This window comes from Lampetra planeri, chromosome 26 (genome assembly GCF_965212315.1).
Source record: "Lampetra planeri chromosome 26, kcLamPlan1.2.h2, whole genome shotgun sequence".
Lineage (NCBI taxonomy): Eukaryota > Metazoa > Chordata > Hyperoartia > Petromyzontiformes > Petromyzontidae > Lampetra > Lampetra planeri.
This window is the reverse complement of record NC_136132.1, coordinates 3061065-3084342: the sequence shown is the minus strand read 5'-3', so window position 1 is coordinate 3084342 and position 23278 is coordinate 3061065. Positions and strand designations below refer to the sequence as shown.

Genomic DNA, 23278 nt, shown 5'->3' with positions numbered 1-23278 from the left:
CATTGACGAATGTGTTGAGTTTTTAGTTGTTGTCGCTGTTGTATTTCATACGGGTTGGTAAAATCTCCCGTCCGAGAAATAGAGTAATATAATCCAGGCTCAACGCCTGCTTAGCTTGGGGTGGGGATGGGGGAGGAAAGGAAGAAGCACAAACAAATCGAGAAGAAGAAAAAAAACCGAAATGATAAACTGCGACCGTCGTGATTGGAACCGGGTCCGCTCCGGGTAAGTTGGACAGCTCCTGCGAGTGGCAGATAAGATCCGGCTCTAAGACACACACGCGGAACACACTGCAACACACACTCACACTGCAACACACACTCACACTGCAACACACACTCACACTGCAACACACACTCACACTGCAACACACACGGAACACACTGCAACACACACTCACACTGCAACACACACTCACACTCACACGGAACACAGTGCAACACACGGAACACACTGCAACACACACACACATAACACAGTGTAACACACACACGGAACACACACACAGAACACAGTGCAACACACACACGGAACACACTGCAACACACACACACATAACACAGTGTAACACACACACGGAACACACACACACAGAACACAGTGCAACACACACACGGAACACAGTGCAACACACACACACATAACACAGTGTAACACACACACGGAACACACACACAGAGCACAGTGCAACACACACACACGGAACACAGTGCAACACACACACAGAACACACACACACAGAACACACTGCAACACACACACACAGAACACACTGCAACACACACACACAAAACACAGTGCAACACACACACACAGAACACACTGCAACACACACACACGGAACACACACACACGGAACACAGTGCAACACACACACGCCACCACCACCATCACCACTACCACCACTACCGCCGCTGCGGTGTAAAGGCCGCCGCTGCTGCTGCTGGCTGTGATGCCGTTCGCGAGACGTAGGAAGGGGCATCTCAGGCATCCGCTGTGGTGTTGAGAAGGTAATGGTGGTGGTGGTGGTGTTGTGGTGATGATGATGATGCATCGTGAATGATCGCGTGTGCTTATGTTAACAAGCCGGCATCGAGAGGAAAAGGATTTCCGGAAAGTATCCCGACACCTGCTGGTTTCCTCTGCGCGTGTTCGCACATCTTATGTTTAATACATATACAGTATCATCATCATCATCATATCGACATCGTCTATTGTTACTGTGCTACGCCGCTGCTGGGACAACAAACCTGCATTGACCAGCGTGGTGAAGTATGGACATGCACTGTACCACCCCTCCCCCCCCATCTCCATGATGAACACGAAGTGCGGAGGGGAGGAGGCGTCTTAACAGCAGTGGGTTGACAAGGGTTGAATCGTTCACTCGTGTTAAACATCGCATACATTGCACCGTGTGTGATGATGATGATGATACGATTTGTCCATTGTTTAAAGGGTGTGCGTTGTGTCCAGGCTTCCGGATACATTTCATCCACCCAACATGTGTGTGGCACGCGATGTGATTGCGTGACCGTGTATAACATGTGTGTAACATGCGTGTGACATGTGGGGGGCTATGTTCGGCAGCACGTGTGCTGTGTAGATTGTAGGATGTGATTATGTCCGGTGTGAAGTACTGTAAATGTAATGTGTGTATGTGGGTAGTTCTAGCATGTCTACGTTGTATCCGTGACAACATGCGGAGAGGATGTGACGCTTGTGTATATTTGGATGTGATGTACGCTTGGTATCGTGTTACGAATACAATTTGCATATATAATGGTATATAACAACACTGATTATGTCTGCGTGACGCTATTCAACATCACCCATCGTTAAATGTGAGCGTGTACCACGAAGTATGCGTGTCATGTATGTCACACGTGTACAGTGTATGATAACATGTACATGACATGTACATAGCATGTACATGTTATCATGTGTTTCAGCATGTACTGCTACGCCTTGCAGTATTTTTTTACACCGCTGTTTAAAGTCAGAAGAGACCACGTTGACGCTGTCACGTGTCTCACAGAGACACCGTGACGCTTCCTGTCTCACAGAGTCACGTGATGCTGTCCTGTCTCACAGAGACCACGTGACACTCACAGAGACACCGTGACGCTTCCTGTCTCACAGAGACCACGTGATACGCCCCCGTCCTATCTCACAGCAGAGGTCGCAAACGGGTTTTGATTCCTTACCCGTACCCGGCCGCACCAGGGTCGCAAACGGGTACCCGTACCCTACCCGTACCCTACCCGTACCCGGCCGGGTACGGGTAGGGTACGGGTATCGGGTACCTGATTGCGACCTCTGGGATGAAGCCATGTTGCAGGCGCAGGTGGGTTGATTCTAGGAACTTGAATTGTGAGAAGAGACAAGACGTTGGGAAATGAGTGACAAACGGTTACTCACCAGTGACTCACGGCCTACCCGTACCCGGCCGCACCAGGGTCGCAAACGGGTACCCTTACCCGTACCCGGCCGGGTACGGGTAGCCGGGTATTGGGTAGGGTACGGGTATCGGGTACCCGGTTGCGACCTCTGTCTCACAGAGCCCGCATGGATCATTCCTCTATCTAAGAGACCTCGACTACAACAATAACGGTTGACACGACGCAGAAGATCAAAGTTGGGTAATTGTACGAACGTAATCACGGCACGTTCGATCCACGCCACAGGTTAGTGCGGATGTGATGGCGTTGAGTCCGGAGGCTTCATTTGACACCTGCACGGAAGCCCTCTGGGTGCTCCTCCTGTCACCTGAACACGGTGTGAAGTGGAAATTCAGGTGCTGGGCAAAACTTTGCCCGACGTCTTTGTCGCCGCAGCTTGGCGTCAAATCGGCGGCGAGGGGCGGTGGTGGTTTGTTGTAAATTGCCGACCCTCCCCTACTGGACGTCTGTGAAAAAAGAGCTTCTTCGTCGCCCATCAAACTCCTCTCGTCTAAATAAAGATTCTTATTTTGATCAATGTCACCGGGAGCCACGGCGGTAGTGTTGGCCTCGGCGCACGAGAGATGTTTTTCACGACGAGATTCGGCCCGCCGAGCGTCGACCAAACGATGTGCCGCCCGACCGGGTCCACCCAGCTGTAGGATTCCCTGCTCCAAAGCCACGTCACTCGAATGCGAGGGGTCCCCCCCCTGAGTCCTGTCCAGCACCCACGTCGAGCCAGCCAGCGGAGCAAGCGAGGCGGCTCCCGTGGGCACACGCTCACCCAGCAGGCTTCTCGAAAGGTGGCGTCGGTGAACGTGAGCCTTCGATCCGGCGCTACGGCATGGAAGGGCCCGAGTTCATGTACGCTCCGCCGTACCGAGAGCCTCTGGTCCGGCTCTGGCGCCATTTGGCGGGGCGGAACACACGCGGCTGTGGGGGGGGGGGGGGGCACCGTGCTGCTGCTCGGGCTCGGCTGAAGTCGCCGCCTCCCTGAATTGTCCTCGACGATGATCTGAGGACCTTCCATTGGGGTAGTCTCGAGGCTGGCAGTCACAGGCTTGGCTTGCTAGACTAATGCGTGTCTGGGACGTTGTGGCGGGCGGGTCATTGGTGAAGATGTTGAAAAGCTTTGGGGCAGAACCCCCCCACCTCGAGACATATCGTCCTCATGTGCCCTGCAAAGAGGTGATCTTGATCGCCGATGTGCACTTGGACACAACGATCCTTCTCGTGAGCACGGCAGGGCTCTTAGCAACTTTGTGGCCAGATTGTGGCACACTGCTGGACGAAGGCCACCGCACGCAACGTCCGTCACGACGGGGATCGTTTGGCCACATTTCACCGTGGTGGTGGTGGTGGTGGTCGGTGTGGGTTGTTAAAAGGGTGCGAGGTGGTGGGCGACTGGGCCTCTGGACCAGTCGGCTCGCCGCTCGTGTTGACTGTCGCCGGTCGTTGAGTTTGCAGCATAGTGCACTAAACATTTTCTCCACGTGTAGTATATATACAACATGTGATGGGGCAAATGGTTAGTGCACCATAGTGCATGGACGTGCAAATGTGACTTGTCGTGTAGTTGAGTACGGTGCGTGACAGCACGTATGTTTTATATGCACGGATGTATGAATGGCACTGCGTGCACACTCTACAACGGGTTAGGTATGCAGCGTGTGATTTACGTGTGTATGCCATGTGTGCCGTTATACAATATATCGATGTATAGAGGACTTCGTAACTGAAGGGATGCTGTGGTGTGCAGGTTGACTTTACACTCGGAACGGGGTGAATACATCCGAGCCACGTCCAAATCGAATCAATTTCAGCGGAGCTGACGATCCAACACGAGGATTTGTGTCCCCCACTCCCGAAAGATAGTTGGGAATCAGCAATGCAGAGAAACTCTCTTATCTGTGACCCCCCCCCCTCCCCTTATCGACGACTCTCTCTTATCTATGGCCACAAAGCGATCGACAAAAAACTCCTGTGATTCGCCGTCCGATCAACAACAGCGCACCGCACTGTTGTTGCGCATAGCGCACTACGGAGGATCTGGCGAGCTGATTCGATTCCCGACCACGGCTAACCTCGGTGATTTCTGAACACATTCCTGGCTCTCTCCTAGATCGACTCGGCCTTAATTGAGTTTCTGTTACAGTTGAGTAAACATCAGCGCTATGGTGGACACAAAGGCGGTCAGGCGTGGTGCTGGTCACATCTCCTCTTGCGCCATACCGGCCTTCATCGGTGCTTGCTTAAAGCATTTACCGCAATAGTCAATATAGGGTTTGTTGGGGATGTTTGTCTTTCAAAAAAAAAAGTCAAAAGTCACTTTATTGTCAAGTGTGTTACATGCATGACATACAACACCTGGCCTGGGCGTGGTGCTGGCGACCCGTCCCCTCGTGTGCCGTGCCGGCCTTCATAGGTGCTTGCCAGCCGCACTTGCCCCAATAGTGTGTTCAAGCCATGGGGGGGGGGGGGGGGGCATCTCTGTCTTTATTTGTTGTCTTTCTTTAATTTTGAGGGGAGTAGGAGTGAAGCAGTTAGCGGGCTGCACTACGAACCCAGCGAGCCGAGTTTGATTCCCACTCACGGCCAACATCGGTGATGAATATTTGTAGCAGTCTTAGGCCTCAAATGTGCACCTGATGCAGTGTGTAAACATCTCCACGAGGGAGACAAAGACGGGCAGGCGTGGCGTTCTTGCCACCCACCCCCTCGTGTGCCGTGCCAGCCTGGATAGGTGCCCATATAGCCGATGCAGGCAGTTAGCATAATTATGATGACGATAGCAGCTGCATATCCCACAGGACCAACTTGTCTTTGTTGAGTTGTTTATTGGTTTCAGAGAATTCAACGGTGACATGTCACAGGTGTTTTCCAGCATAGCTATGAAACTCAATATGTATCTGTGGAATTGTTTGGGTTGCCCTTTCTCAGGTCAGGTCACGGTGGGGGGCAGGGGGGCGCATTGACAATGGCGAGCCCCTCCCAGGCTCCGGAGTTGAGCCGCAACTCCGCCAACGTCGCGGCGTCTCGGCCGGCCGTCACCGCGGCTTCCGCCGTCGTCACCAAGCACCGGCGGTGCGGCTCCGAGTCGCTCGTCTGGGACATGCAGGCCGCGGGGGGCTGGCGGCCCCCCGCCGCCGCCGCCGCCGCCGCCGCGGGCGATGCGAACTCCCGGGGGTCCGCCGAGACGGCCCCCCAACCCGACAGCCCGCGGCTGAGCACGCGGCTCAGCTCGGGGCGAGGCTGCCCCAGCGTGGAATTCTCGGTGAGGCCTCGGAGCGCGTCTCTGTCGGCTCGCGGAGGGCAAGGCCCGGGGCAGGGCCCCGAGGGAGAAGCAAGCCCCTTCACGCCGACGATCGTCGGCTACGAAGTGACGGAGGAGAGGGCCAAGTTTACCGTAAGTCGTCCTCGACCGTTTTCTTGAGAGAGAGAGAGAGAGGGTACCGGGCCGTGGAAAGATGGGAGCCGAACGGTGAATTTTGTTCCACGCGATGTTGTTGAGCGATGTCGCGTGGTTAATACAATTGCTCTGAGTTGTTTAATATCAGTATGGGTGCAATATTAATGCAAATATTATTGTTATATTCTGATGGGTGTCTGGGTTGATTCTGTTTTTCCGACACTATTTACGCATTCCAGAGTCAATGATTGTAATCACCATCCATGTATAATAAAGTAGAGACAGGGAGGCTTATTCCTTGCCTTCTCCTGTCGCCTGGGTGGTCTAGGCCCAGGAGCCAGGCAGAGGGCCTTGGCAAAAAAACACCTGATCAGGCTATGATTAAAAAATATACCCCTGTATCTTAAAAAAATTTAAATACCAATGCATATGTTCAACAAATAATGGATTGATTCAGGCACGATTCGATATGTATATCGTGCTTGGAGGAATTTTACTTACATCGAAGAATCTATGCGGTGTTGCACACGTATTGGACACTAATCATAACAACATCTGTAAGAAAAATTACCAACTCGGGATGGATCAGGTCAGGGTTTATTAGGTGTCTACATTATGCTCTGCCAATAACTACTGGACCGATCACGAAGCGAATGACGATCACTGGAAAGGTACTGATTTAATTAAATTCAGACATGAACGTGTCTTGACAGGTCTGACCTGCCTCTGACCCTGAAATGTTATATTTTTATAAAGCATAATATAATTTAGCAGCATACTTTGGGTTGTCATTACCGAGTAAGTGACAATAGCTCGGCTTGTTTAAATCTACATTCATATAAATACGTTGAGTGACTTACCATTTGGAAAAAAACTGAATTATGACTCTTTAACAACCACGACTCTGCACTGCACAATGTGATTTACACTTTTTTTTTTCATAGTCGTAACCTTTTTCTAACGGTCTGTAATTGGGTGGAATCTGTAACATGTAGCTCTACTTCGACCACCTATGATTTATTTACTGAACCATGAATGTATTTATATTGCAAAAGTTAATTTACAGTCCTTTGTCAAGCCACTTCTGGATGAATGCATCCCTACTTCATATCGGTCAGCGGTGGGGGGGAGGGGGGGGGTCTGGGGGGTGTCTGACCATGGTCAGTGCGGGTTGGTAAAGAGGGGAGAAGCCCAGGACTGGTTTAGACTTTTAAGCGTGGCCAGCGATCAAACTGAAGTCACCAGGTTCCCATAAAACGTAAGGGACATGGCAACATTCTTTTTATGTTCACGAGTAGACCGCTGTTTTTTTTTTTGTGGGAAAGCATCTTCTGGCACTTTTCTTTTTTTTAGAAAAATCGAATTTAAACGCGGTCGGGCAAGCGTGCCGGCACAGAGGTGATCTCCTGTTGCCGTTTAAACCGAGCACAAGTGGATGAGGCACGATGTCGGTTTATTACTTGATTGTTATTTCGACAGCGTGTTTTTTCGTGCATGCAAATTGTAAGTTTCGGGGTGGGGGAGAGAGAATGACGGACGAAAATAACTGGGGCTGTGATTAGGCTCTGTCTTGATTCTGAGGGATGATTCTTCAGCCGTCGTTGGCTTCTGTCCATTTTAATTACGGCTTCGCGAATGTGCCACGAGGAGTGTGATCCGGTACTCGTGATGACGCTTCTGCAGTTTGTTTTGCACCTTGTCAATCGGAGCTGAGAATATGAAGGTTTGGAGCAGAGGAAGGAAACTTGAGTGGTAATGCGGATAATGTAGGGGTTGGTGGAGCAGGGGGGCACGAGGGAGGGAGAGAGGGAGGCCACACTGCATTAGCAGGGTGGCTTGTTTTTTTACGTACTACAAAAAAAACACTTTGGAAGAGCTGAGGGAAGGTCAACCTCTTTGGCCAGAGTAATGTACATTCACTTTACAGGCCTACAAGTGACGGAGCTGGACTTTTTAACAAAGCAACTATAAAATAAACTTCTCGAGTGTGGGCCCGTGCAGAGGTGTGCAGGGCATTTCATGTACGGAGGGAGGGTAAGAAAATTGGCAGTTTAGAATCAAAAATGGGCAGAAAGCGTTGCAGGTATAACAACAACAATACGTTTTACACGCTGAACATTAATGAATTATGAATAAATAAAACCATCAGCATCCACTTCATTAATATTCCCCCCCACGAATTATTAAAATGGCCACGGCTATAGCAACAACTGGACCATATATTATCTGGTTTTCACCGTGACTGCTGGTTACTTTTAACGGCTTAATACCAATACATTATTAACTTAATCAGATTTTAATGCCAAAACGAGCCGTGCCGCTTAATCAACATTGTGCTTGAAAGTTCTTTTTAAAATGGTGAACAAATCCGTGCAGTATAAGTGCATTTACGAGTTATGCAACATGCACGAGGTAGATGCCTTGGCCCGTTATTTATTTACACTCTCTGGACAACTCACACATTCGAGCGGACGCCAGCTAATTTCACTCTCAGGAATTTGAGTGCACATCCCTCAAAAAGTACATATTACGTATTAATACGGATTATAAATTATTTTAAAAACCACCCTTGCCCGAGGCAGCTTTTGACTATATTTAGAGCCATTATAAATCCTTGTTGCAGTTTTTTTTCCTCGGTTTTGGCGTGTTTCAATCAAGTTGGCCCATGTAGCGAGCCGTTTCTATTTTTACGACCTGAACCCAACTGTGATGAACACATTTTTTTTTCTTTTCAAATTCCTCCGGCGACCAATCGGCGCAACTGGTCACAAAGCCCGAGCATCTCTCCACAAGTCAGAAATCAACTCATCGTGTGCATACGGCCAGTAGTGTAGCTCAATGTCCATTCAGCCGTCCGACCAACCTGCCAGCAATACCGCAGTTGCGTGCCATTGGGAAATAGCTGAAACTGATTTTACAGTCTACATGACCTCTAATTAACCTAAAATTAAGCCCAGGGTCGCCACTAGATTCTTCTTCTCACCTACAAGGCCCTCGGTCATGCTGCTCCCTCATATGTGCAGGACCTCCTTTGCCCCATTTGTTCCAACGAGAGGATGTCGGTCTTCCGAGCCTGGCCTGTTGAATGTTCTGAGGTCACCGCCTCTGTACGATGACGGCTGACCAGTGGGGCTTGTCTACCGTGGCCCCCAGGCTTTGGAAGTCACCTCCACTGGACGTTCGCTCCGCTGACACCCCTCCCCTCCCTCTCGCTTTATTCAAATCGCACCTTAAAATCCAACTTATTTTTAAGGGCTTTTTCTACTTCTCGAATCCTTTGTTTTGGGGTTGGATGTTTATTGGTGTGAGCCTGCATGTGTATATTTTGTACAGCGCCTTGTGATCTCCGGGTGAAAGGCACTTTATGAGTGAAAATTATGATTGTGACGATGATTATAACGAGGTAGACGCTGACGTGGGGCCTTGCGCAACGAAATGTACCGTTGGCCCAACCGAGTTGACCGTGCCTGAGGGATGTATCCCCGCAATGGTGGCTTGCACAAGATCTCTGTTGCCTCCCTCCCTCCCCGATTTGAGAGGAGCTGTGATCCCAGCCCGATCAAGCCCGTGGCCAAGCAACCTGGATGGTACCCAATCGCATCAGTTCTGTTGAGCTAAGCAGGTTGGCGCTTGGATAGCACGACTAGAAATGTACGACATGTCTAGTAGGCTGCCGCCTTGGCTGCATTGTGGGCAGCGTAGGATGGTGCAACAACATCCATTGTTGTGCCGTAGTTCCGTGCCACGTTACCTCTGCTGTTTTCTTGATTTTTTTTCGAGCCAGCTGCCAAGTTTGGGCAAAGCCACGGGGCCCACTTTCCACACAGGAAACCTGAGAGCACAGATGTAGATAATTAATGTCTCCGCACATCCACCAACTGGCACCGATGAGCACGGTGAAATGGTCAAATTATCCCCCACGACCAGCGCACCTCATCCAGCAGTAGATTGACACAGAGGGCTGTTCATGGCCATGATCTCTCAGAGAGTCTGGCTTCCTGCAGTCGTAGCTAACAGACCAGTAACACGTCAGGTAAATTGATTCACAGTGCAGATCTTCCAATTAGTACACCCACAAAACTAGATAATGAGGTGGGAATATCTGTGGTCGAAATTGTCTGGAGGTGATGATAATGCACGAATATTATACCATCAATCAGTGGTTCTCAACCTTACCAGAATGACAGACCACTGTCTTGCCCTCTGCGTATAATTTACAGACCACGATGCACCAGTCCCGCATTTTTTAAAATGAAATCTAAATGAAAACTAAATTGTGGCATATTCGACAGTTTCCGAGGACCGCTATTCCCGCGACCTTGCCTGAGCGCGCATTACGCAGCGCATCGTCGGAGGGAGCAACTCGTGCACCGCCGACGAGCGCAACTCCCCCCGTGCAAACTTTTCCCGTGTGCCCGTCCGATGGAGAGACCCGAAGCGTGCGGCTGCTCGTTGTAGGTCTCGTGCCCCCAAGGCGCAGTCCCACGCGCGCGGTGCACGGTGAGCTACGGCGAGCAGCCGTGCGGAGGAGAGCCTGATGTATTATTGATCGACGGTGCATAATGCAAGAGCGAGCTCGCGAAGGGGACGGCGAAAAAGCTCCCAGAAAACGTTGCACGAGCTACCGCCCCTGAATGCTAATTTTTAAAGAGGGCCTTGCTGAGCGCCGATTTTGTTGTCGCTCGGCGTTAATGAATCTCCCCCCCCTCCCACCCCCCCACCGTCTGGTCGCCTGCCGTTAAATTGCACCGGGTATTTGTGGTGGTATTTTATTATTATTTTTTTCGCGAATGCCGCACGCCGGCCCGCCGGCCCGCCCGCGCGGTGTTTTCCACGGCGCGCAGGGGGGTGGAATCGCGTCACCTGCCCGATGGTCCCGGGTTGGCAACTGGCAAACCCAGAGACATACTCTTAGGTTTTTTCGGTAAAGTCACGTAGGTAGAAACATAATATAATTTAAATGAATAAAAGTAATAATACAAATAAAATTATAAATCACGACGTTTCGGAGGCAACACAAGTCTCCGTCATCAGGTGGGACCGTTACAGCTAGATTTAATTTTATTATTTTTTTTACCTACGTGACTTTGCCGAAAAAACCTATGAATCCTTGCAGTCACGAAAGCTTCAAATCCAGAAAGAAAAAAAACCCAGAGACGCTGCGAGTGCCGCGATGCTGCCTGTAATCGTCACGTGTTCAGCGTTGGAAACAGCGGAGCGCTTTTAAGAAGGCCCTGCGCATAGCGCACGGAGAATGTAGGCTGTGAGAGGGGGGTAGCCAGGTAGCTGGGTTGCTGGTGAGGGGGGGGGGGGGGTGGTGGAGCGGGCAACGGGAAATGCGTGCGCCAGGGCGCGATAGCGGGCAGCTTGTGAAGGTTGGTGCCGCACGGAAGGCGTGCGCGCCCCTCACTTTGTCAATCCACTGCCGGATGAAAGCCTCCCACACGTCTTCTGGGTCGCAGGAGTCGGCTGACAAAATTTCACCATGGTCACTGTGTGTCGGCGACGGTGGGGAGCATCGATTTGAAAGCATCGGAGTGCGGTCCCGCGGTGCATTGCTCCGCACTGCACCTGTTTTATGCGCGTGGACTCCCGTCCGAGCACTATGAAGGCTCAACGCTGTTCAGCTTCCGAGATCTGATGAGCCGTGATAACATTCCAAGTGATTTCGGTCGTAGGCAGATTTTGGTCCTGATTTGAGTGCTAAAGGCTGAGAGAAGTAAATGTGGCATTATTATTTGGTTCTTTCGGTTAAGTCACGTCTAAAGATAAAATAATAAATTAAATTAAATAATAGAATACGACGTTTCGATTGCAACACAAGCAATCGTCATCAGGTACAATGAAATAGCGACATAAAATCTAACCAGAAAACTATAGACAGACACATTAGCAGACAGACATCAAAAGGAAACATAGAGAGAGCAACACAGACAACAGAGAGAGGTGTCTGTCTATAGTTTTCTGGTTAGATTTTATGTCGCTATTTCATTGTACCTGATGACGATTGCTTGTGTTGCAATCGAAACGTCGTATTCTATTATTTAATTTAATTTATTATTTTATCTTTAGACGTGACTTAACCGAAAGAACCAAATAATAATTCCTGCAGTCACGAAAGTTCTAAAATTAAGATTGAACCACTTCTACGGGGAAGTTTTAAACTTATCTTCTTTTTTCCCTCTCTCTGATTACTTGTTCTCTCTGCCTGTGTCCTCTCTTTGGAATGTTCACACTTAAATTCTAACTTAGCAATCTTTGAAATACGTAATCAACCAGGCTATGCGTTAATTGTGTGTTGACCGACCCTCTGTGTTGTATTACATTACATTTCGATATTTTACTAGGTTATTTAATTTTGGTGTGTCCTTCTCCTGATTTTCAGGCTTGCTTGCCGTGTCATCGCACTTGCAGCACCACGTTTTGTTGTCCACTCATTGATATGCTGATTTTTTCTCTAACTCCCCTCCCTCTCTCTGCGTCCGCCCTCCTCTGTCTATTTAAGGCCACCCCACAGAGACGATCACCTCTCTCTGTTGTCTGTGTTGCTCTCTCTATGTATCTTGGTGATGTCTGTCTGCTAATGTGTCTGTCTATAGTTTTCTGGTTAGATTTTATGTCGCTATTTCATTGTACCTGATGATGATTGCTTGTGTTGCAATCGAAACGTCGTATTCTATTATTTAATTTAATTTATTATTTTATCTTTAGACGTGACTTAACCGAAAGAACCAAATAATAATTCCTGCAGTCACGAAAGTTCTAAAATTAAGATTGTGGCATTATTGCCGGTTTCCATCAATCTGCTCACATCAGCTCTTGAGAGTGGGAAGTGATTGTGGCAGAGATTTTTTTAAAAAATCTTACCTCCTTGCACATGCAGAGAGAGCGAGAGAGAGGCTTGTGAACAAAAAAACAGACAGAATTTGAATATTTATCCTGCAGAAACCCGATGAGTTTTTTCACAGATGTCTTTTTCACAGATGTCCAGTAGACACCAAGACGCTTGGGGAGATGTTCTCAGTCGAGGGTTGCTCCCCCGGACACAAAGCCGATCACCGCTGTTGTCAGTGTGGGCTGCAGAGCTGGGTTGGTGGCAAAAAAAAATTGTTTAAACATGCATGTATGGATGTATTCAAGCACCCGCACAGACAAAGATCCCCCGTATATCCTTAACAGATTGTTGGGGCAGGTGCTGTTCACGAGCACTTATGAAGGCCAGTATGGTGCATGAGAGGGGTGGGTGGCCAGTCCCACACGCAATCACCTTTGTCACACCAGTGGCAATGTTAACACACCGCACCAGGCTCAAATGAGTACCAGGACTGGTTCAGATATTGGCCGTGAGCGAGAATCGAACTCGGGTCGCCGGATTAATAGCGCGGCGCGCTAATCGATGCACTCCCACTCCAGCACCACATACGCACGCACAAAGATAAATACACACGTGTGCACACAAAATCACATCGCTTCGGGTTTCACGGAAATTCTGTTCAGGAAATATAAAATGTTTCAAATCTCAACGCCACTCGGGATTTCACCGTATTCTGCTTGCATGGAAGAGTCGGAAATTGGTTTCAGGAGCGTTGGGAAGAATTTTTACGTAATGGTTTCATGGAACGTGGATTGTGGGTTTTGTTATAAAAAAAAGAATAAAGGCCAACTTTCACAGTTTTCTGGATGAGATGGCAGCACCTCAGCAAAAGACCACATTCCACGGTAAAAATCTACGGTGCGCATTACAGAAGTCTCTCGCAAAAAACCCTAGCCCCTTTCCTGATGATTAAACACGAGCGCGCAGTGAATGCGACATCGGAGCAGATCTAACGTCCACCTTGCTGTCTCCCGTGATCAAACTGCGGCTCTGAAAACGAGCGGGAACAGAACCGTGTGGTGCGTGAGGGGGGAGAGGTGGAAAAGGTACGGTTTTTAAAAGAGTGAGGGGGAGGGTGATGTAATTATCGCGACAAAAGCACAAACTCGGAAAACTTTGTCGGATTGCCTAAATGAGACAAACTAGCAGTGCCAGAACGTTTTTGGTTTAAACCCAAAAAATGATCAATTTAGCGCGCTTTGTCGCAGAGGCACCCGAGATGGAAAAGGAGGAATGCTCTTCACGAAAAATGTGGCGACGGCGGGGGAGGACTGTTAGGGTAGCAAGCGTCGCTGGTCGCGCAACTTACCAGAAGACTCGCGCTCGATTGGCCGACGCGCGTCGCACTAAGCTCCCCAGCCACACAGCCGTGTAGCATGGGGGGATTGGGGGGTGGTTCTCGAGGTGATGGCAAGATGTCAACTACCTCGCCTGGCAGGCAGTAGGTTCGTGGGTTCGATCCCAACCCTGATGCCTGCTGCTGTATATTTGGAGTTTGCGTGTCTCTCTCTCCCCGCGGTCGCATTGATTTTTCCCGGGGTCTTCCGTTTTTTTTCCACGTGCATTTTGAGGATTTGGCTGCGATAAATTTCCACGCGATAGGGCACTTTGTTGGGCCTTACCTGGTTTAGATGATCTGCTAAATGCCCCCCCCCCCCGTACTCATTACATTTAATGTTCTACATTTTGTTTGTATAGCATCGACTCAGGCGTGAAACCCCCCCCCCCCCCCCCCCCGAGTTTTCGTATGCCCCCCTCCCCTCTACCCCGCCCCTCTTTATTCAAGGTCATGCCACAGGGTTGGACCCACGTGTGAGCCAGAGTAGCGCGGTTCGTCCGCACCATTCGAACGCGACGTTTAAAGAAATCTTTGGTCACGCGACGCGCGGGAAACTAACCCATCAGGAGGCCGGGCGACTGATGCTCCTTGTAACATCCCGCTTTGCACATTGATAAAAAAAATATATATAAATTAGTTCGAGGTTACTCCCTTGGACGTTGATAAACGTGTTATAATGTTTTGTTTTAATTATAAACCTCACGTTGAGGCCCTTGAAGCCCCCCCCTCCCACCCCACTCGAGAATCAAAGTGGCGCGTCGGCTTTTGAATGTCGAGAGCCGGCGTGTAACAGCGGCGGTGTGGCATTCGTACGTGGAACCGTCCTTCAAAGCCCTCGCGAAATGACACCCCGTAATGCTACCTGTGAGCATAACGCGAACAAAAGATCCCCGCCAAGGTGCTTGGAAAAAATATAATTGGGAATGCGTCGCATTCTACGCCACGGATTCTATTGCGGCGCGCCGTCGCGTTGCGGAAAATCTCTTGCGCGGCTTCTCCCCAGCGACGCGCACGTTTGCGTTGCCACGGGGCAGGAGGAGGAGGAGAGGGAGGCCCGAGGGTGACGTGCAAGGGGCACGGCGGAATGAGATGCGAGGACGCAGCGAATTTGACGGAGGGAGAGGCACGGAATGGCAGCGTGTGGCGCAAGACGTTCCGGGGAGCCGGCCCCATTGCAGCGATGTGGCTTCAGCCTAAGCAGCAGACGTGGGTCCGTGGGTCCCAATGTATGCCTCTGCTGAATCTGTACGTCAGTATGTGGATCACGTAAGTGCGTGCGAGTCTTTGGGTCGGTGTGTAAGCTTATGGAACCCTAAGGATGGGGGGGGGGTGAAAAAATTTCGGTTTTGAAAAGCGGGGAGGAATTTCTTCTTCTGAAAATGCATAAACTCGATGACCTTTGCTGATCCGTTATCCCGAGGTCACTTGAATGAGACAAACCAGCAGGCACGGAAAATTTACCAGTTTCGATTTACGAACGCGCATCATGTGAACAAACGTGCGTACGCGATCGGGGACGGTTTAAGCCGACGCCGCCGGTACGAGCTCCGTGGTAAGCAGACAGTGCCGTGAGCACGCGCACCATCGCGAAGGGCTCGTGCCCCCAATTAGTTTACACGACAATGTGAGGTGGGAAGTAGCATTCCTTGTTGGGGAGTGCCATTAATTGTAAGCTGAGGCTCTAAAACTGCACCAGAACCCCGTGGGATTATTCTGAAAGCGCCCAAAAAACAACAACGCTCGCTTTGCAAAGCGTCGGGTGCACTCCTTTCCACGCGGGGGGGGGGGGTATAATTACAACCCAAAGGCAAATAAAGCGGACGTGCGATTTGCGGAGCGAGACAGGGCAGAGGTGGGCAGGAGGTGACTGTGCGGCCTGGTCAGTTCAGAGCTTCAAACGGCGGGTGAGTTTTGTTAAACGAAGGGAAAAGGGACCAAAAAAAATAGCTAATGTCGACAGGAACACGTTTCGCGCACAGCTCCCCGCGTTTTTGCATTCTGATGTCTCGAGGCGAACGGGTGGGTTTTTTTTATTTTCCTTAAGTCGATAAAAAAAGACGGGTTTCTTGGAGTTGCACGATGGCGAAACACCACTCTGTCGCTCACAGGAGTGCCGATCAAGAGACAGAGATCAACCGCGGGCGTGCCGCGTGTACGATACACTTAAACGTGCGTGGGAACACACACACGCACGCGCGAACACTCGCCCACACGGACGCGCTCGATCGCACAAGAGCTGATCTAAGACTCTGATTCAACGGGCACGGCAGACGGCCCTCTGGGAAAGCCCACACATCAAACGGCCCGATGGATCCCCGTACTTCTTTGTCCGCTTTTGTGAAGTCTAACCGAGGGCCCTCTGTGTGCGCCGCTCGCGATCAAACGGACCGCGGGGCAACGACGCGACTCCCTCCCCCGCCGTGGCTCCGTCCTCCCCCGGGACCTGTGACGGTGGTGCCCGGCATCGCCAACAACAACAACTACAATACATCGTCCCCGCTCCGACAAATCAGTTATTTGTCGTAAAAATGCCGTGGTTTTTTTTGTTTGGCAAGGATGCCAGGGGTTTATCGAAAGCGTCGTGGATGTTGGGGTTTTGGTTTTTACTTCTACCCCCCCCCCTGACTGGCTTTTGCAGCAGTCCCAATCCCTGTCTTCCGACGGAGTTGGGATTTATTTTTGTTTTTGCAAATAACGTTTGCTTGACCGTGTGCTTTTTAATTACATTGGGTGAATTCAATGGCACAGGGGGGGGGGGGGGAGAAACACGGAGGGTGGATGGGAGGGTTCGGGGGGAGCACGCGGATGTTTATGGAAGACATCGTCTAGATAATAGCCATAGACGCCTATTTACTATTTAAACATTTTCATTGTACCTGCGATATCACCGAGCTCCTTGCTACACTCACAGCCCAGGATTGTGCATGCATTCATTCATTCATTCGTTTGTTTGTTTATTCACGTAAGTATGTACTTATATATAAAACACAATAAGCACATTTTGTAGATTAAACTGTTGTCACGAGCCATCCGGGTCATCGTCTTTCCTCTAAAAGATTCAGCAGTGCGGGGTGGCGTAGCGGGCAGTTTATGGTAATGGAATTTTTTTTTCATCCTCATTTTTTCCCTTAACTGCTGCCTTCATCCCCCGGCCCCCACCACCACCACCGTCGCTGCTTATCTTGACACTATCTTCCGGCTCTCCGCCCACCGCAAAGCAACCGGGCCATGTGATCTTGCACGCGCGCCCGGCACACGCGCGCTCCATCACCGCCACTGCCCGGCGCGATCCGCTGCATATGCTGCGGCAAAGGCTTCGTTGTCAAGTCGAGGACGGCGTTAAGTGCGAACGCCGCGCCGCGCAGTGGCGCTCGGAATTGATAATGAGGTGGGAATTAATTAGAAATGAGCGGCGAGTCCGTAGCCTGTATTCTAATTCGTTGTAGCACATCGCTTGAGAATGTGTGTGTGTGTGCGCGCGCCAAGGATGGCTGTTGAAAGCACAGCACAAGTAAAATGATTAAATAAAGAGGCGGACGAGAGAAGGTTGGAGTGATTTTGAAGAGCGGAATTTAATAATGAAAAGTAAATTACAAATGTGCCTGGAGAAGAAAGGTTTTAATCATCGCGTATTGCCCTCTGTGAGAAACGTGGTTCACAATCAACGTGACCATTAAGAACTTTTTTGAAAAAGTGGAACCAATCACGGAGTGTATGAAGGAGATGTGCACCCTGTAAAATGATGTCGAGAAACAGAAAGTGGAAGGTATGGATTTGAGAAGACACGCAGGTTAATGACGTCCTTCAGACCGCTGAGAAAAAGAACGTGGGCTTGGGCAGGGTGCGTAACTAGAAGGGATGACGGCCGATGGTCAAAACAAAAAGCGACGGAGTGGTAACCAAAGAATAAAACGCCTCTGATTCGGAGTTCTGTTGTGGAGATGGAGCAACGAAAGCAGCGGATCTGCAGGTGCTAGGTGGATTATTACATTGCAGGGTCATGAGAGATGGGTAACGTGTTGGGGAGGCTTTCGTCCAGCAGAGGATTAACTATGGCTGATGATGATGACGATGTGCTCGTCAATGGACATGTAATGACACATTGAATGATTGATTCAAGTCGAGTCTGATGCTCGTGACACACGCATCGAATCGTGCGCGTGAGAATTGATTGGTTAAATATTGGCGCAAAACGTACGGAGCTCGTACGGAAACATTCCATCTTTGGATAACCGGGCGAACACAAACTACGAGTGAGATTGAGAAAATGGGAAAAGTGCAATCTCGATGGCATCAAAACAAGTCGGAAAACAGACTTCATTCTTGCAGGTGTCTCTGAAATGCAGTTGCGATGAGATCCAAATTGTCGCCGTTAAAATCAATCTGTGACCGAATTTGCGACACATGCCTCTGCCGATGGAATGCTGCATAGACTGCATAGACTACGTGGCATGCTGTGGTTCGTTTTATAATTATTATTATCATTATAAAAAAATATATATTGAATTGTATCAATCAGGCCGTGATGTAAATGCTGACTGCAGCTGCACACTTTACTCTTGGGCCAGATGAAACCAGGCGTGTACCTTTGCTTGCCCTTGCAATGCGTCACATGCAATAGTAATAGTCGCTGAGTGGTTGTGTGTGCCTGCGCCTTGCGCAGCATTTGGTGGAGTCGTATACTGCCTCAAATGACAAAAGTAACTTTTCCTTCACCGACAGAGTTGATGGAAATCCCATCGCAGTGGCGAAGCCCGGGCGGGTTAACAGTTTTCTGAAAGGGTGCATAACGATTAGTGACTTTGATAAGTCACTCCGAGTTAGATGGAGTGGCCACCACGGAAATGTAATGCGACTGAGAGTAAGATTCGTAATCATAATAAATTACATTTTAAAAATGCGCCCTTTCTGCTCATTACTCAAGGCGCTGTACGTCACGGAAATAAAAATACATCGCAGGCCAAGGGGAGGAAAAACTAAGATAGCAAAAAAATACAGTAAAACCTTGGATTGCGAGTAACTTGGTCTGCGAGTGTTTTGCAAGACGAGCAATTTTTTTTCATAAATATTAATTTGATAAACGAGCGAGGTCTTGCAATACGAGTAGTACGTGTAGACGCTTTGTCTGCCGAGCGTCACGTGATCACAACTGATATACACGAGTGCTTTGGATTACAAACAACGTTTCCGGAACGAATTATGCTCGCAATCCAAGGTTTTACTGTAGACGCTAATTCAGAGACTCGAAAGTGAGAGAGAATAAAGCGCGTACAGAGTCGGGGGTCTGAACGCCGCCCTCTCCCCCCGAGTGACGCTGGGGGCAGGGCGCTCGTTACGCAGCCGCGGAACTGCCGCACAACAGAAGTCACGGTCACCCATTGAAACTAAAATATTTGTTTTATTTTACCGGGTAAGGCCCATTGAGCTACACAGCTATTTGTTTCAGAAGTGGCCGCAAATGATAGCCCGACGAAGTTGGCTTATCATCGTGTGGAAATTCATAGCAGCAAAGTGCTCTTGAACGCATGTTCATTTTAAATCTGGAGGGAAAAACCAGATGAACCCGCAGGTAACCGGGCATTTGCAGACAACCCTGTCCTGTCACGTGGCTTGCAGGTGTACAAGGTGCGCGTGGAGCGGAACGCGCACGACAGCTGGATCGTCTTCCGGAGGTACGCAGACTTCGTCCGACTGCACGACAAGGTAGGCGCTTCATCCGTTCGTTTTGAACCTCGACCGTACCCGGCGTGCGCTCGAACGATGCCGTCCATCCGGTGAATGTTCGTCGTCAGCAACCAATTGGAACTGCCCCTGGCGTTGTCCGGCGTCACTCAAAGTCACGTGACCTGCGCTGAGCGATTGGCTGGATTCTATTGTCAGCTCAGGTGCGAGGGGTGGGCAGTGGGTTAAGAGACTTATATGAAGTGGGGAATGTTATATGTCGATTGGGCAGTTGCTTATGTGAAGTTGGAAATGTAAACGGCCGATTTGACACTCCCCGGCCATTGGTACATGATCACCGAGTGTGTGGCGAATGATAAGTGTCGGTGTTTAGTGACAGTTAAGCGAGTGGTGAGTGGTCCCAGGTCAATGGCGTAAGGCGAGTGGCCAGTGTCCAGTGAGAGTCAGGTGAGTTGTGAGCGTTTGGTGTCGTGCACGCCGCTCACTCGATGCCCTTCTCATATGCACACGTGCAAGGGCGTTGCCGTCCTTGGTTATGCGATGTGTATGGCACTTAGCAGCAAAACTGGAGAGACACAAATTGCACATGGTAATCAGATTATCATGCCAATTCTCTAGGCAATTATTTTTTAATCAAATTCGCACCGACAGCTTACAGATGACGAGTATCTTCTGTTCTTGAAACACTCTCTGATAGTACTTAAAACAGTCAATAGCTGGGCAGGGCAGTGCTGAGTTAGCTCCTCATGCCCCCCATTGTTTAGACTCGGACTTTCTTGAGAGGTAAGGCCTATTAAGCGAAAACAGACCTTTCTAGATGGAGTGTGTTTGCCAACAACACGTCATAACCCAGAAGCATTTGTTTAACAAGCCTGCTTGCTGATGAGACCCACAAGTGTAAAACCAGTTCCAGAGTTTTCTTGCTGAAACAAATACTGCTTGATAATGCTGGTCTGGAATCCAAGTAGGCCCGTGGGCTATTCTTATGTGGAGATGTAGAATGGGAGCTTTGCTTATATAGGTTTTCACCCATATTGCTCCGCAATGCATAATGCCTTTGTATGCAATATAGCTGAATAACCAATCGGTGTATCGTGTGGAGCATATCAGGAATGCTCATTGAACATCCTGGCCAATGTAAATTGCACATTGTGCGCTCTCGGTTCTGTGCTGCCAATTGGACACAACTGGAAAAATCACTTTCCGTGTCGACATTATCGGTCGCCCCCCCCCCCCTTCAACGCATCTCATCTCCTAACCCAAATGCCAGTCAGAGAAATGTATTTACATCATGGCCATGAAGGGGGAGTGTGTTTTTCAATATTGTTTAAAATCTGTTTCCATTTGTTAGGCGTATCTGCATGGGTTGTGACCGTCAAACTCAATTCACCTGCGAACATCTCTCTGTCGATTATTTTTCGTCATCTCCGGCATTCAAATCTCTGGGGCATTATGCATCTCGCTCCTTACATCTGACATGGCAATAGATCCAAAGGGCTAAGCCATGTATGCACGTGACCGTGTAATAGAATGCGCAACCCTTTTGTCAATCCACTGCTGAATGAAGGCCTTGCGTCTTTTCGGTCATGGGGGGTTTTGTGACCATACTTCTCTACGCTGGTCAGCGCGAGTCTTGTAATGAGGAGTAGCTAAGGACTGGTTTCCGATATCGGTACGGTGTGATGATCGACGTGCAATGTGCACACCGCTACGCGACCGCTGCACACGTGCAGTGCCACGTTTCGCTTTTTCTTGGTCGGCCTTCTGCGCTGAAGCTTTACTTATTTATTTGCCGCTTACAATTCTTCTAACGTGGACGACCGATGACCGATGTGATCCCCCTGGCCATTCAGAAATTACGTTCGGAGCTAACAAGCGATTGTCATTATTCAGCAGAGCGAAAGATTATTATTTAACAGCGCAACGAATATGATATTTCACGTGAATTTTCAACCTTATTAGATCAAATTTTGCTGCTTCAAAAATTACTCGACAAAATTGTCTCCAATAACAGATGGATTGTGTAAAAAAAAATGTTTTATTATCAGTCAGAAAATTCCATGTGTTCGTAAGTGATCGTTGTTCATGTACACACAGCAGTATATAACAGTGTACACCTCACGTTTGTAGATCACATGGTTGTATTTGGTGTGGGGGTAGATTGTGAGAATTCCCACCTCTCTCAAGGGGTCTGACCAGCGCGGAAAAGAGTAGGCCAAAACACCCTTTTGGAGATGTTCTCCAGATGTCCCTCCAGTGGAGTAGCTTCCAACTAGATAGGGGTATGTGGGCAATCAGTCACCGCACTGCACCTTAACCTTTCAAAAATCACATTTATGATGTGTCTACGTATGTATAACTTCTTTCACACTGTACGTAGCCAACCGTGCATGTAATTATCGTTTTTATTGTCTATTTTTATGCTTATCAGTGTTCGTGTGATGGTGCTTTGATCAGCACCATCAAATGACAAGCGGCCCAATTTGTGTGTTTGTGAATGTTCCCGTTCGTCCGACTTTTAGCGAAAATGTGTCATCGCCCCTGTCGCCAACAATCGGGTAAATTGCCAAGGCGATGTTTTTCGGCATTTTATGCAAACGTCTGAATTTGTGAATCTGACGAAACGTTGAAGTCGCTCTGTAGAAATTCCAGAACAACACACACTCCCGCACGCACTCCCTCTGCTGTTTGAAAACATTTCTCAAATGGTTCATCATTAAATAGTAATGTGATATTAGCACTGGGACATTGCAATTAAATTATGTAGCATCTATTAGAAAAGGAACATTGTTTCAGTCAAAACTCATCATAAGCCTTTTAACCTCTCCACATTTTAAAAATATATTGCTCGTAATTTCATTCCATCTCTTGCCTTGAGTGCCCTTTACCATCCATATTCTCAAAAAAAATTAAATTATAAAAAGTAATAAAACCCTGACTGATTCCTTATAATTTACATTTAAATTTCATATTATATCTGAAAATGTCCAATTCAAGGCATTCTGAATCCTATTCGGACATAGACAAGCTACAATTATATTAATAATTTTTGCCTTATTTGTGCTTTATTAAAGCAGAACGCAAGCAACCGCCTTCGTATGCTGCTCTGGATTTTTCACCCTTAACCATTTTCAAACTAAGGTTGTTTATCTGTTCAACCCTTCCCCCCGTCCATTGGTAATGTGGTGAGAGCATCACTGTAACTCTCATGTAGGTGATATGCATAAAGTTGGAGTTTTGAATTGCTATTAGTGACTGACCCAATTTCAAAACTGGCCACATCGATCAAAGGATCTCCCAAACTTTAGAAACACAACCCAAGGCACAGAGGACTGTTTACATGTATGGAAGCACGTCATACCCTGACGGCTGCCAGTCGGCATCTGCACGGCTAATTAAATACCCCCCCCTAAGATAAACACACCAAGTTGGAAAGCGTTACGTAAGCCGTGCATATGCATGACCGTTCTCAGCCTCTTCATCATCACATTTCGTTCACCGAATCGAACGGCACGCGTACCCAAGGACGGTTAACA

At 48.9% G+C, this 23278-nt stretch overlaps 1 protein-coding gene across 1 annotated transcript in view; it reads left to right on the top strand.

Annotated features, from left to right (window-relative positions):
* The first annotated feature begins 418 nt into the window (after positions 1–418).
* LOC144727577 (sorting nexin-16-like) overlaps positions 419–23278 on the top strand; it is a 38291-nt gene continuing 15431 nt past the window's right edge. Inside the window, exons 1-3 of the mRNA XM_078606472.1 lie at positions 419–1010; positions 5379–5844; positions 19677–19763. Coding sequence (XP_078462598.1) covers positions 5416–5844; positions 19677–19763 — 516 coding nt within the window. The 5' untranslated portion in view covers positions 419–1010; positions 5379–5415. The remainder of the gene's footprint in view (positions 1011–5378; positions 5845–19676; positions 19764–23278) is intronic.